This window comes from Polistes fuscatus, unplaced genomic scaffold (genome assembly GCF_010416935.1).
Source record: "Polistes fuscatus isolate 324 unplaced genomic scaffold, CU_Pfus_HIC Scaffold2, whole genome shotgun sequence".
NCBI lineage: Eukaryota > Metazoa > Arthropoda > Insecta > Hymenoptera > Vespidae > Polistes > Polistes fuscatus.
Genome location: NW_025113096.1, coordinates 8,881,591 through 8,895,969, shown reverse-complemented (window position 1 = coordinate 8,895,969; position 14,379 = coordinate 8,881,591). Strand labels below are relative to the sequence as shown.

Below are 14,379 nucleotides of genomic sequence, written 5' to 3'. Positions count from 1 at the left end.
CCAATCACAATGACGCACTACATAAATATATCACATTAATATATCATGAAAATGCGATGCACTGTTATAATTACCAACATTTCGAAAGTTTTATCCACGAAACCTGTTTTATCCATAATATTAACTAAATTAGTATGATTTTTTTTTTCATCAATATCTGTCCTTTTAAACAATATATGTATTGTAACAACATTTAATAACTCTTTTAAATTTCCAATTCAATTGCGTTGTTCTTTACAGATTTGGACTACATTTTCATGTTATCAATTAATTATCAATAGAATAATTACTCAATTAGTATATATATCAAGATATATTGTATTAAAATATCCAATTTAATTTCTAAATAATATTAATTTATTATTATAGTTTTGTAATATTGATTTAGATATATTCATTGATTCGCAGTTAGTTTGGTACCATTTGGCACTGTGCACTGTGCACAATTGTATCTTGACAAGAGTTGAAAGGGGTCAAGTAATACCTTGAACATCCGCAACGAAAGATTGAGGGAGTTTGGTAAAGCAATGATGATATCTTAGCATAATCGTAGGTAAAAAGTTTGTAAAATGACATTATTATTATTTTAATATATGTAAGGTTGTCTTATTTTTTACTTCATTATAGCTATATATGTCAATTATTCTAATTTAGTTTCTTGTATACTTTTGCTTATTTGAGTTATTTTACAAGCTTCTGCTTACATAAAATACAATCTTTATTTATATTATATAACAAAGTCTAACTAACATAGGCAATTCAAGTTAAAATGTTGAGACATTCAGTAGTGAGAGCCTCAGGCCTCTCATGTGGTAGATTGGGAATTCATACATCTCCAAAATTACAGCAAGAACTAGTAGAGCTTTTCATAGATGATAAACCTGTACAAGTTCCGCCGGGAACAACAGTTCTGCAGGTAAGCTTTTTTATTGTTTTATCTTATGATTTGTTTTAATCAGGTGTTACATAAACGTTAACGATAAATTATGATTACATTTACAGGCTGCTGCAACTGTTGGAGTAGAAATTCCTAGATTTTGTTATCATGAGCGTCTTGCTGTAGCTGGAAACTGTAGAATGTGTTTAGTCGAGATAGAAAAACAAGTTAAAGTAAGCTGATATTATATATAAATTCATATAAAATTTTATACATAAAGTAAAAAGCATAAAATTAATGTCATATTTTATATAGCCAGTCGCAGCTTGTGCCATGCCCGTTATGAAAGGATGGCGTGTAAAAACTAATTCTGATTTAACTCGAAAAGCACGAGAAGGTGTAATGGAATTCTTGTTAGTTAATCATCCCTTGGATTGTCCAATTTGTGACCAGGGTGGTGAATGCGATTTGCAAGATCAGAGTATGGCTTTTGGCAGTGACAGGAGCAGATTCATCGATATTAATTTCTCTGGGAAAAGAGCAGTACAAGATAAAGAAATAGGTCCTCTGGTTAAAACAGTAATGACAAGATGTATTCATTGTACAAGATGTATTAGATTTGCTTCCGAAGTTGCTGGTATTGATGATTTAGGAACAACAGGTCGTGGAAATGATATGGAGGTTTGCATAAAAACGTATAACTCCAAAAAATGTGATCTACAATATTAATAATATTGAAGAATAGAAAAAACATTATGTCAATTACAATACAGGTAGGAACATATGTTGAGAAAATGTTTTTATCAGAACTATCTGGAAACATCATTGATTTGTGCCCCGTTGGAGCTTTAACAAGCAAACCATATTCCTTTGTTGCTCGTCCTTGGGAAACACGCCGTACAGACAGTGTTGATGTCCATGATGCAGTTGGCAGTAATATAGTTATTTCTCATAGAACTGGAGAAGTTTTAAGGATTTTACCAAGAGTAAATGAGGTATACAAAGTTTTATATATTTCTGTCATATGATAACTATAAATTATATTTTTTAACTATCTTACGTTTATTTTATAGGAAATAAATGAAGAATGGTTGTCTGACAAATCTCGTTTTGCCTGCGATGGGTTAAAATCTCAAAGGCTTATAACACCTATGATGAAAGTTAATGAAAAACTAGAAAATGTCGGTTGGGAAGATGCACTTGTTGCAGGTAATTATTATAATTTTTATAATCTTCAAAATCTATTTTATAGTTTCATTGACGAATTATTTCTTCTATATTTTAGCTGCAAAGGAAATATGTTCTTCATCAAATAAATGTGCTGCGATTGCTGGTAAACTGGCAGATGCAGAAGCCCTTGTAATTTTGAAAGATTTCATAAACAAATTGGGAAGTGAATCGTTAGCAACGGAACAGAGTTTTCCAAAAGATGGTGCTGGTATTGATTTAAGAAGCAACTATCTTTTGAACAATACTATAGCGAAAATCGAAGATGCAGATGTTGTTGTATTGATTGGAACAAATCCAAGATATGAAGCACCATTAGTGAATACTCGTCTTAGAAAAGGATATATTCGTGGTGAACAAAATATTGCATTAATAGGCCCTGATGTAGACTTAACGTATGATCATGAGGTATTCAAAAATTAAAATATATCATATATATACATATCCCAGATAAATATTTGTTAAATAAATTGTAAAATATATTTCAGCATTTAGGAGATTCGTTAGACGTAATAACTCAATTAAAGAATGGTACTCATAAATTTTGTTCAACTCTAAAAAATGCCAAAAAGCCGCTCATTATCTTAGGTGCTGAACTATTAACTCGAAAAGATGGAGCTAAGATTCTTGCTGAAATACAAGCCATAGCCAAGGATTTGGAAAATACTTCCAAAGTAATAACTTCCTAATAAATTATCAAATTGTACGATTATAGTAAAAGTAAATTATAGCTTTATAATTGTTTTTTATTTTAAGGTAAACGAGGAATGGAAAGTATTAAACTTGCTTCATACAAATGCATCTCAAGTAGCAGCATTAGATATTGGCTATAGTTCAACTGTAGAAGAAATTAAGAAAGAACAACCAAAAGTATTATTCCTTTTAGGAGCAGATGACGCAAAAATTACTAAGGAAGATTTTCCTAATACCTTCATTATTTATATAGGTATATCCATTTCAGTATCAATTGATGGCATTAAAGTTTATTACTCAAAATTCGAAGATATGTTACTAACATTGATATTATAAATATAGGAAGTCATGGTGATCAAGGAGCAACTATTTCAGATGTTGTACTACCTGGTGCAGCATATACTGAAAAAAATGCTAGTTATGTTAACACAGAAGGACGTGCACAACAGACTTCTGCAGCTATTACACCTCCTGGTATGGCCCGTTCAGATTGGAAAATTATTCGTGCTCTTTCTGAGGTAATTATATGATTATATGCTGTTCAAATAATTAATATTTTTGTAATATTGATACCATAAGTGATTTCGTAATTTTATATATTTTTTATTTTTTGCAATTTGATATAAAAAATTAATATGTTTATTTCCTTTGCATAGATATGTAGTATGACTTTACCTTATGACGACTTAAATGATTTACGATTGAGATTAGAAGAAGTTTCACCACATTTAGTCAGATATGGTGATTTTGAACCAGCCAATTTCTTTACAGAAGCATTAGAATTATCCAAGGTGTGTATGAATAGATTTATTTACTAAATTTTAATTAAATGTGTATAAAATATATAAATAATTTCAAATACTTTCATATTAATATTAATGCAGGAAACAAAAGGTTCATTCCTACCAGATCCAATAAATATAAAACAAAGATCATTGGATCAATTTTTCATGACTGATGCTATATCTCGTGCTTCGCCAACTATGGCTAAGTGCGTTCAAGCAGTTATAAAACAGCGTCAGACTGAAGTATAAAGTATAGCATTATTATGTATATAAGTAAAGTTGTATAATAATAGAGAAATAATAACAATTTGAAATTGTTTTTGTTTCTCTTAACGAAGCATGGCTTTATCACTTTCAAAAATATGCATTTTATAATAGTGCACAGATTAAATTATTCAACAGCTGGATACAAATTCACATGTGTCTGTAGTCATTGAATCCTACAAGGATAAATAAATATGATAAACAAACAAAATATATCGTACAATTACCTTTTTTATGACTAAAATGTGCAGTTATTTATTTTTAGATAAAGATTCCATTTTTATTAATAAGATAAAATGACACGTTTTGAATAAAATAAATATGAATTAACCATTTAGATTTAGATAAGATACAGTTTAATAATAACCTAATTAACAATCTTACCAAATATTTGTTTCCATAATTATAATACTTCAATTACTTGATTCTGGTAAATCATCAGTATCAAGATCTGCAGAACTTTCATCTGAATCCACCTACAAGTAAATTATTTATTAATTTTCAAATAGATATTATAGATCATAAAAATAATCGTATAATTTAAATTACATATAACAAATTATGACGAATATATATAAAAGTAATACCTTCTCTCCCAAAGTAATAAGCTTCTCTTTATAGAGTGTTATCTTACTATCCTGATCTGCTAAAAGTACGAGAAGATCTTCCTGATCTTTCTTTAATTTTTCAAGTTCCTCTGTCTTTTCTTTTATTTTCTCTTCAAGATTATTGGATTCTCTTCTAATTGTATCCTTTTGTTTATATTCTTCTATTATGAAAGCATACTTAGCTAAATTTGTTTCCAACTCTGTCACTATTTCTTTACATTTATCAAGTTCTTTTTTAGAGGAACATGAATTATTTGGACAAGGTACTGCTTGTTTCCCATCGCATAAATTTGTTTGTGCAACGCGGAGGAGTAAATTTTGATCTTTTAAATAACTAACAGTAGCTTTAAGTTCGTTTACATGAGACTAAATATAATAAAAATTAAAATTTATAAATATATTTAAAAAATCAGCAATATATCTAATTATTTATTATTCATACTTACTTCTAATTCTTGTTTTTCTTTCATGAGTGTATCAACAGTTTGATTTAATTTTTGCACTTGTATATCTTGTTCTCTAATAAGATCTTTGTACTGTGTAACTAGAGTACAATCTGCTGGCGCCAATACTGACATTTGATTTTTTTGATGTACGCTACTCATATCTAATATTGATTTAATCACTCCCCCTAATTTATTACAAATCCAGAAATTATTTAAATTAAATAAAAATGTTAGAATTTGAATATTACAATGACATAAATAATATATAACATACCTTCTAAAGTTTTTATTAATCTACAAAATTCATAATCTAGTAAAAGTTCTGATGGATTTTTTGCAGCAGGTTGAGGATGCTTAAGTGCACGAGAATAAACCTCGTGTCTCGATATACCACCAATAATATCCTGAAATCTTTCTAGGCCAATTCTATTTCCTATTAAATTACATAATTTTTCCTAAAAATAATAATAAATATTTTAATAATAGAAGTGAAATGTTGGGCATATTTAACATCATCAAATCATTATACCTTTGTATATGCTTGTACATTGTCGTCATTAAAATGTACACACAAACCAATTAAAAGGGCACACATACTTTGAAATAAAATTTCCAATAAATCTTCATTATTTTCTTGCGATGATAAAAGAGTTGTTAAATATGTAATGGAAGAATCAATATTTAAGAAAGCCTTCACCGCGGCAGAACAGTTAGCAGTCCATCTGCAGAGTAACATTACTAATCCTAATTTAGATTGAGTTTTGTTTTCTTGTTGCAATAACAAAATGCACTGCTGCATCAAAGTAACTGGTGGCTTGCCAATATTAGTAGCAAGAAGGACTCTTAAGAGTTCTTCCTTTTGAACATTATTATTAATCAGTGCATGAGATAATGCTACTGCAGAAAACCAATTTGAAAGTGGATCTGGAGAAAATAATCCTCCGCACAGCAACTGTCCTACCAACAGGTTTCGAAACTATCTTTTATCTCTGAATATTTACTTTTAAAAACTAAAAGATATTTAAAAGAAAAATTTATCTAACGAACTATTCAATTTTAAACAGAATTTCAGATTAAATCTAAGATGTATAGTACATTCTTAATGAAATATGAAAATTAATAATAATATTATCCAGCAAACCTGTTGTTAAAGAAGGTACTTCATTGCCTTGAGGTAATAAAGTTTGAATTAGTTGAGTTTGTCCTACTTCATTTTTATAAAGGAAACATTGGAAACAGTATAATACAGAGCACCTTAGAAGGAATGGTTGTTTCTCATTTACCATAGACATTAATAAAACAACAATTGCCGGTCTGTAATAAGACAATTGTATCATTTTTAAGAATAGTTCTTTCGCATAGATAATTATTACCTTGGAGGTGTACTAGGTGCCATAACACTTGATAAATATTCTTGATTAACAGCATTTCCCCTAATAACTTCTGCTACAGCATTTATCATTTCAGTTAACACATCGGCTGGTACTCCACTAGCCATTAGTATATTACATAAAGCTTGTAATAAGCCACAACCTTTCATATTTTTCTGACAAGCAGCTAATGCCTTTAAGTATGTCCAAAAATAAAAATTTACTACTATATTTATAATACTATATCGCTATCTTTGTTTATAAATACCTGAGCTGGACAACTGGGTGCTACTAAAGCACGAACAACCTGTATCATACAATGAACATTGGATACTTTTTGTGGGCTCCAACCTATCAGATTATCATCCATTTCTGTTTGCATTTGGAACATGGGTGTTAATCTCTGAATATAACTACCTATTGTTTTCATAAACAAAAAATATTATTCTTCCTTATCTTTGCATATTCCATTAACACACTGGCAGCCGGCTTCGCGAAAATGCGGGTTTGTGAGTCTGTCACTTGAGCGCCGGCCCCGCGACAACGCGGATCTCTGAGCTATTCAGTGATTTAAGTAGCCGATACGTTGCCGGCGCTCAGGTTTTAATTGTCTCTTAGGTCGCCGGCTGTCAATGTGTTAAATATTATAGAATATACAATTACCTTCTTTAAAAAAAGTCTGATTGCTTATGTTTCCTCTAAGAAGATTTAACATTAGTAATAAACAATCTTCCACAACTATACCACCTTCAGCTCCACCTTCTTGCATGATAACATCAAAAATACGATCAAATGCATTTTCAAAGGCCACGATTTTTTGAATGTTCGCATTGCCTTTTGTTAATTGTATTAGTAACAATAATACCTAAATGCAGGTAGTATTGTTTATAAATTATTAATAGTATGATTTATATAATATAAATATTTACAAATGTTAAATGCAATAAGTGCTTCATAAATATATACATACATCATTCCTTATAACTTCTCTACTATCACAAAGAAGATCCATTAGCTTAGAAACTCCCATTGGACTAACCAAAATGATTTCTTGAATTTCTTTAGGTCTATTAGCTAATAAATGCGTTAGTAATTTTAATGCTGGCCATCTAACTCTGAAGTCGAATTCTTCTAAAAATGTTAAAACCAAACTGACACTGTCCGGCTGTTTAATAAATATTTCAGTGAATTGTTCACCTATTTTATTTTTTGGTCCATGTTTATTGACTAAAAAGACAAATATACAGTTTATGATACTATAATAAATGATCACAATAAGATCATATTTTGGCTTACCTTCCTCGCTAAATGTTTCAGGATTTGTTATATTACAAAGAGTATCCAATGCTAAACCAATGATTTCACAATCAGTTCTATCCATTTCTAAAACTTGCCTTAAGGTATCCATTCCTTGAGCACCGACTTCCACACGATAAGTGCGAGATAAAGCTTTAAGTGCACGACATGCATCTCTTCTGTCATCGAGTAACGTAGATGATTGAAGTCTGTCCACTAACTTTTCCACCTGTACATCAATCATATGTTAGTGACAATTGAAACAGCTTTTTTACGACGTGTAAATATTGTCAGAGTAAATATGTACTACATATTTATCGTAAATGTAATGATTGAATTAATTGAAAAAAAATTCCTATACAAAACTTGTTGCTCTGATGAAGCAATTATAAGGTTACCCGGTATAAATATATATCTATTATGTACCGTTTCAGCTCCCGATGGCTGGTTTCCAGGCGGTGTAGCACCCAGAACAGATTTTAAACTACTTTTAAAGTATTCCATCTCGTTGAGAATTTATTTTTTAAAATATTCTCTGTTACTACATGTCACGCTAAGTAATCATCACAAATTGGCATCTTGCATCTTAGAAAGTGATAAGTCTTCCATATGACACAAGGTTTATGATTAGTATGTCGATATCACAGATCTACGTGGAGTGCTCCACGTGTAACTATAGCAAATTGCAAGAACATTTATTCCCCTAAACAAAAAAATTTATTTCTTTGGTAGAATATTAGTTAGTAATAAAATTTCCTCCAATTTCTTTCTCTCTCTCTTTTTCAACATAATTATTAATATATTTTTAATATCTTATCATTTTAATTCAATTATTAATCTTAATTGTTTTTTTTATTTCTTTATTTCTAGTTTCTTTAGAATGTAAAGTAAGCGATGAAGTGAGGCAGAAAAAGTTTCTTTACCCGTTATGCGCAATGTTCTGCGCATATGATTAAATATGAAAATGAATTATACAACAGTTGTAAGAGTAAGATACAACAAAAAACACAATTTACTCATCTTCATCCAAAAATTATAATAAATTTTAATAATAGAGAATAGAAAAAAATAGTCTTAAATTTGTGGAAATATAGAAAATTAATAAATTCCTTAGTATTTTATTCTCCAAATAATATATTTTAGTACGTGAATTAACCTTACCGCCTTCATTCATTGAAAGAATTATCGCGTATGCGCGTAACGAACAAAATTCTCTGACATAGAAAAATGACATAATCAGTACTCTATTGTTTTCGGCCTTTTCTTAACCTAACTCTAATCACAAAATGTATATAATTCATTGTTAAAATATTATATAGCCAAATATAACAATATTTATTATTGAAGTTATATTATTACAAATTAAGGGCATCAAAATTTTAAATCGGATACATGAATATGGCGCCGACTGAAAGACATTTTAGAATATATGCAATGGAACAATAATATTATTTAAATATCAAGGAAACAAGAAACAGAATTTGCTTGCTGCTCCTTTTCTTGCATCTTGAACTGAGTTAACTTGCATTAAATTTCCCGAGCAATCCCATTGTTATACTTCTTGTTAAACAAATATATTGTTGTTGAACTTTGCATCGTCTTAAATCATGTTTCAAACGTTCCCGCTAAAATATTTTACGACAGAAAATTGAATAAACCGCGCAGACCTAGTTACATGTATTTGACAATACACGCCGCACTGTAGAAACTAAACTAACTTGTAAAGATTCGTTGGGCTTATTAGTATAAGCACAATATAATATTATAAATTTAACCAAAAAATATATTGGATATATACTTGAACAATAAAATGTGTTTATATAATTATTAAATAAATTTTATTCATTTATACAATATAAAACTACTAAATAAACTAAAAAAATGGGTTTATTAACTGATCCCAGAGCAGGCACAGGAAAATTAATCAAATTTTTCTTGAAAAGAGAAAAACAGTTGTGTTTTTTGCTTTATATCGGTGGAATTATATGCACAATGATTCTAGCAGTACCAACATTTAACGATCGTAAAAATAATTTTTTAATTAAAATCATAAATGAATGATCTGTCAATGATTATGATAGTTAATTCACATTGTTTATTTTTTTCAGATACTTATTTCTCTGAGAATGCTTTATTGCCTGGATTGGTAACAAAAGAGAGCAATTTAGATCAAACGTCAAAACAATTTTATTATGAATTAATAAATGAAATGAAAAGATATCCAGATAGTATGCCTTATGCATGGTTGTCAGCCAAATTTAATCAACTTTATCTCGACACTTTCGTCCATAATTTTTCGCTGATATATCCATTTAAAGAACAAAAAGTAAAGAAATAAAGTATTCATATAATGTAATATATCCATACAATTTCAAGTTATTATTCACTATCAAAAATTAATGATAAAGTTTTCAGTTTACAGGACAAAATATTTATGGAATAGTTAGAGCCCCCAAAGCAGCAAGTACTGAAGCAATTGTTGTTAGTGTACCTTTCCGGCCTATTAATAGCGTTTATTTAAGTACAGCACCTTCTGTTGCATTGCTATTGGCATTTGCAAAGTTTTGTAGAAGTATATTCTTTATAAATCAATATAATTAATAATAACGATATTATAAAAAAATTATATTATGGATTTCCTTTTAGAACAAAAGTATTGGGCTAAAGATATTATTTTTCTGGTAACTGAATATGAACAATTAGGCATGCAGGCATGGCTAGATGCATATCACGGTGTTACAAGTGGTCAAGAAGGTATCTTAATATCTGGTGACTTACCTGGCCATGCTGGTTCTATTCAAGCTGCCGTTAATTTAGAATTACATGCAATGAGAATTTCATCTATAGATGTTAAGGTATAGTTTTTCAAACATTTTTTATATTCAATATTTATTTTTAATATCTATTATATTGAAAAAGGTTGAGGGATTAAATGGACAACTACCTAACTTAGATCTTTTCAATCTTGCTCAAAATATGATTGCTAAAGAAGAAATCCAAAAAACATTCCAACGCAGACTTGATAGTAATGATAAAAATACATTGAAAAAATGGTGGTATCAATTTAATACATTAATGGCAATGGTAGCTACTCAAGCTACTGGCACACCAACTGGAAATCATGGATTGTTTCACAGGTATAGCATTTAGTAAAAGTGTTACAACATTCTTGAATGATATATATATATAATTTATGTTTTATAGATTTGGTATAGAAGCTGTTACTTTAGAAGGATTTGAAAAAACCGGTAAAGGTTCAGTAAGTTTTTATCAAGTTGGACGCGTGGTAGAGAGTATGGTACGCTCGCTAAATAATTTATTAGAACGTTTTCACCAATCATACTTTTTTTATCTTTTACCTTCAACAGATAGATATGTTTCAATAAGTAAGTTAATAGAATATCTTATAAGCTCACTTAATAAACTCACTAAGTTTATACAAATTCTATATAAATTTTTGTAGGTTTATATATGCGTCCTTTAGTACTAATTGTTGCTAGTCTTTTTATAAAAGCATTTTCTATGTGGCAAAAACTCCAAGCTCCGGTACCACAAAATGATGATAAAAACAACGTACAAGTTAAAAATGTTAAGGTTCACATTGTTTGTGAAATATTATGTATTATTACCATTTAGTCTGAATATATTTGTTAATTAAATATACTTTGTGTGTGTAGGTAAAAAAATTCGATATTGGGAATATTGCTTCAGAAATATTATGGGCACATACATTTGGGGTATGTTTACTTTTATCCCCACAAATGTTTACTTCAATTGGTAGACAAATGGGGAACTATTTGCGTACAGAAGATTCTATATACATTGGTAATGCTATTGCTACGATTTTAACGTTACTATGGCCTTTGACTGCAAGAAGGTAAAATAAATACTAAAATTTAAGGAATAATAATTTTACACTAGTAAATATGTTCTGTTCCAGAGAAGTGAAATATGAAAATACTTTATTGGTTTGCGTAATTGCGTCGGTGGAATTAGCTACAACTCTTATATGCGTTGCAATGTGTAATTTTTCATTAGCATTATTAGCAGCATCTGTGTATGTGCCAGCTGCTTTATTTAGTAAACCAAGGCAAGGGTCTACTTCGAGGTAAATTTTACAGAATATAATTATATTAATATAATAATTATATATGTGTAATTATATTAATGCTATAATAACGATTTGATTATATCATTTGTTCTAGATTCAGAATTTTGTTGTATATATTATGGATTTTACTTCATCCATTTGTTGCGTCATCTATTGTTATTTTAGGGTATACTTATGTAAACTTTTCAGAACAATCCTTGTTATCTCTTATATTTAGTGGATATCGTGCCACTAAACAAGCATTTGTATTCAGTATTATTGATTCTATGATTTATGGAAATTGGTTTTATAATGTAACCATGACTGTAATGCTTCCCATTTGGTTACTATTTTGGAATATTGTATGTCTTAAAAACGCATCATAATAAATTCTAAATAAACTCTTTACAATCAATAATGTTCCAAAATTTGTGACTTTAATGATAATGAGATAATTATTCCATATACTGTTTTCTTTATTTTATATTTATAAATACATATTTATTCTATTTTTTTGTTATATCATTTATTTTATGGATATTTTGTATTTAAAAATGATTAAAGAAATAAACTATTTGAATAGTTCTTTAACGAAATAAATAAACTCTTTGGTAAATTATTATGATTGCCAATAAATTTACATTGAACGTCTTATTTTTGTTATCTTTCTAATCGTACTGTTTTCAAGCATGGTTTACCATATCTCTTTCCAGCCTCTTGAAGAAAAGCATTTTCCATTTGTCTTACAATTTCATTAAAAAATAAATTAGACAAATGAGAATGAATGATTGACTTAAATTCAAACGATAAAGAAAAATCTATTACACATGTATTTACATTATTTTTTAAGCCTGGACTAAAAATCCATAATGTTTTCAAATGATCAAATAATATGCCGTCAGTACAATCTGCTTTAACAAGACGAGAAGGTACCATTGATACTTCAGAAGTATAACTTTCAGTAAGTGGATGAAATCCTATAATTAGATTAGCTTTAAGAAAATTTTCTTTTCTATAAATAATATCTGACTTTTTACAAAAAGGTACAAATTTTTTATAATTCCCTACATCTGCTACCACAGTGTAAATTTGTTCCATTGAAAACCTAAAAAGAGAATGTATTTTTCTAATCAATTTTTAATATTTAGTTTTTATTCAAGTGCTAAATATCAATTAATTTTCATATAAAAAAACATTTCAAGCAATTATCTAGATTTCTTTATGTTTAAACAAATTGAAGGGAAAGTAAACATATTTTCTGATTTAGAAATCAAACTAAATTAATTGCCTTAATTTTAATATATAAAAGACGAATCTCCTCTATTTTTATTTCCTTTACGACATGTTTAAGTTTAAAAAAATCAAATTAATTATTAAAAGAGGTTACAAATAATTTATGATGAAAAATTAAATGTTAAATTAACTGTTAAATTAAATGAGATAAAATACGTATATACAACAAATGGAAAATGCTCGATATCAATTATATATATATATACTATATAATTGTAGATACAGAATAATAAAAAAAATAAAAGGATAACATATATGTGTACTTACCCGACAAGTTTTCGGCCTTCATATTCTTTCAATTTGCCAGACTGCTGTGCCATATTTTTAAAGTTGACTTTAATGTAATTATGTTTACATTGTAAAATACGTTGTTCTAATACGAAAGTATTCCTGAAATAACCATCACAAATTTAATTATATTATATGATAGATTTCATGTTTTTTATTTCAGGTTATTACAAATGTTTTTTATTTCAAGTTATTACAAATGTTAATTATTTTTTAATTCTAGCACAAATAATTTAAAGATGTAATATTTATCTTAAATATATTTCAACAATATTCAGGGATTTTCTTCTTCCTTTGAACAATCTTTTTAATCATAAATTAAAAAAAAATTATAAAAAATAAATAAATATATAAAGAACATGTAAATAATATTAGTTTTTTGTTAAAAAAAATAGATTTTTTTGTTAATAAATCTATTACAATGAATTATATAATAAAAATAATACATATTTCATATAAACTACAGTTACCTAACCTATACTTAAAATAAACATTAGCGATTATCAAAAAGTAATAATTACGTAATATTGTTACCTAAACATATTAAAGATAATTTTTTTCTTTAGTTTTCTAATCCACTGTAAGATAAAAAACGTGTCGTTCATAACATTTCACCATACACTTTGATTTTATACTAAATTCTAACATCGTCTTTTTTCTCTTTCTCTCTCTTTCACTCTCTCTCTCTCTCTCTCTCTCTCTTAATAATACATAAGTTATTCGTTACAATTTTTTAAACACTTTCATCATTATATCTCAAAGATATAATACCATTCTAACAAAAAATAACTTAATAAGCTATGTATATGAACAAAGCGTAACATGCTATCGAAAGAAAAAGCATGTATCTCACGTGTATTATAAATATATCACTCTTTATATAAGAAAAACTAAAAGAAGAGGGAGAAGGATGATATTAATTTTAATTTTTATAAAATTTAAATTGAATTTGTAATTTAATACAAATAATATTAATTAATAAAAAAACAATAATTATTTGTTTGAAAAAAAGAAAGAAATAGTTTTATTCGTGTTTTTTTTTAATTAGAATAGGTGGGGCGAATTTATATTCTTAATGCTTACATTTCTCTCTAAAAATATAAAAACATATTTTATTTACATATTTTTATCATGAATTTACA

At 28.1% G+C, this 14,379-nt stretch overlaps 4 protein-coding genes across 5 annotated transcripts; 2 read left to right on the top strand and 2 right to left on the bottom strand.

The window, feature by feature from the left end:
• Positions 1-44: 44 nt before the first annotated feature.
• Positions 45-4,057, top strand: LOC122516943 (NADH-ubiquinone oxidoreductase 75 kDa subunit, mitochondrial). The gene is made up of 13 exons (XM_043635186.1): positions 45-132; positions 409-519; positions 755-916; positions 1,003-1,110; positions 1,193-1,558; positions 1,651-1,872; positions 1,951-2,086; positions 2,163-2,512; positions 2,593-2,778; positions 2,861-3,050; positions 3,140-3,315; positions 3,454-3,588; positions 3,682-4,057. The coding sequence occupies exons 3-13, from the start codon at positions 770-772 to the stop codon at positions 3,829-3,831; spliced, it is 2,166 nt and encodes a 721-aa protein (XP_043491121.1). The 5' UTR covers positions 45-132; positions 409-519; positions 755-769; the 3' UTR covers positions 3,832-4,057.
• A 122-nt stretch (positions 4,058-4,179) lies between these two features.
• LOC122516941 (general vesicular transport factor p115) lies at positions 4,180-13,302 on the bottom strand. Its single transcript, XM_043635184.1, has 13 exons — positions 13,217-13,302; positions 7,993-8,269; positions 7,567-7,795; positions 7,241-7,497; positions 6,934-7,135; positions 6,539-6,687; positions 6,274-6,464; positions 6,042-6,214; positions 5,430-5,857; positions 5,175-5,355; positions 4,901-5,085; positions 4,434-4,820; positions 4,180-4,322 (listed from the first exon to the last, which is right to left on the bottom strand). The coding sequence occupies exons 2-13, from the start codon at positions 8,068-8,070 to the stop codon at positions 4,260-4,262; spliced, it is 2,523 nt and encodes an 840-aa protein (XP_043491119.1). The 5' UTR covers positions 8,071-8,269; positions 13,217-13,302; the 3' UTR covers positions 4,180-4,259.
• LOC122516945 (glycosylphosphatidylinositol anchor attachment 1 protein) lies at positions 9,058-12,071 on the top strand. Of its 2 annotated transcripts, none has more exons than XM_043635188.1 (10): positions 9,058-9,589; positions 9,675-9,892; positions 9,982-10,138; positions 10,213-10,421; positions 10,486-10,703; positions 10,771-10,952; positions 11,030-11,154; positions 11,244-11,443; positions 11,507-11,674; positions 11,772-12,071. In XM_043635188.1, exons 1-10 carry the CDS (start codon positions 9,448-9,450, stop codon positions 12,040-12,042), a joined length of 1,890 nt encoding a protein of 629 aa, XP_043491123.1. In that variant the 5' UTR covers positions 9,058-9,447; the 3' UTR covers positions 12,043-12,071. The 2 variants fall into 2 exon arrangements, with proteins under 2 accessions (XP_043491123.1, XP_043491122.1); XM_043635187.1 differs by having other exon boundaries at positions 9,060-9,589; positions 11,030-11,160.
• Positions 12,311-13,857, bottom strand: LOC122516948 (coenzyme Q-binding protein COQ10 homolog B, mitochondrial). Its single transcript, XM_043635192.1, has 3 exons — positions 13,772-13,857; positions 13,217-13,339; positions 12,311-12,761 (listed from the first exon to the last, which is right to left on the bottom strand). The coding sequence occupies exons 1-3, from the start codon at positions 13,840-13,842 to the stop codon at positions 12,317-12,319; spliced, it is 639 nt and encodes a 212-aa protein (XP_043491127.1). The 5' UTR covers positions 13,843-13,857; the 3' UTR covers positions 12,311-12,316.
• Positions 13,858-14,379: the final 522 nt, after the last annotated feature.

Excerpts from the sequence above, each read along its gene's own strand:
- LOC122516943 (XM_043635186.1), top strand. The coding sequence starts at position 770 with ATGTTGAGACATTCAGTAGTGAGAGCCTCAGGCCTCTCATGTGGTAGA. Across the intron at positions 3,316-3,453 it reads TTATTCGTGCTCTTTCTGAG|ATATGTAGTATGACTTTACC; the intron begins GTAATTATATGA and ends TCCTTTGCATAG. Across the intron at positions 3,589-3,681 it reads AAGCATTAGAATTATCCAAG|GAAACAAAAGGTTCATTCCT; the intron begins GTGTGTATGAAT and ends ATATTAATGCAG.
- LOC122516941 (XM_043635184.1), bottom strand. The coding sequence starts at position 8,070 with ATGGAATACTTTAAAAGTAGTTTAAAATCTGTTCTGGGTGCTACACCG. Across the intron at positions 7,498-7,566 it reads TGAAACATTTAGCGAGGAAG|TCAATAAACATGGACCAAAA; the intron begins GTAAGCCAAAAT and ends TTGTCTTTTTAG. Across the intron at positions 5,858-6,041 it reads AGTACCTTCTTTAACAACAG|GACAGTTGCTGTGCGGAGGA; the intron begins GTTTGCTGGATA and ends ACCTGTTGGTAG.
- LOC122516945 (XM_043635187.1), top strand. The coding sequence starts at position 9,448 with ATGGGTTTATTAACTGATCCCAGAGCAGGCACAGGAAAATTAATCAAA. Across the intron at positions 9,590-9,674 it reads AGTACCAACATTTAACGATC|ATACTTATTTCTCTGAGAAT; the intron begins GTAAAAATAATT and ends TATTTTTTTCAG. Across the intron at positions 10,139-10,212 it reads ATTTGCAAAGTTTTGTAGAA|AACAAAAGTATTGGGCTAAA; the intron begins GTATATTCTTTA and ends ATTTCCTTTTAG.
- LOC122516948 (XM_043635192.1), bottom strand. The coding sequence starts at position 13,842 with ATGAACGACACGTTTTTTATCTTACAGTGGATTAGAAAACTAAAGAAA. Across the intron at positions 13,340-13,771 it reads ATTATCTTTAATATGTTTAG|GAATACTTTCGTATTAGAAC; the intron begins GTAACAATATTA and ends TGGTTATTTCAG. Across the intron at positions 12,762-13,216 it reads GAAGGCCGAAAACTTGTCGG|GTTTTCAATGGAACAAATTT; the intron begins GTAAGTACACAT and ends TTCTCTTTTTAG.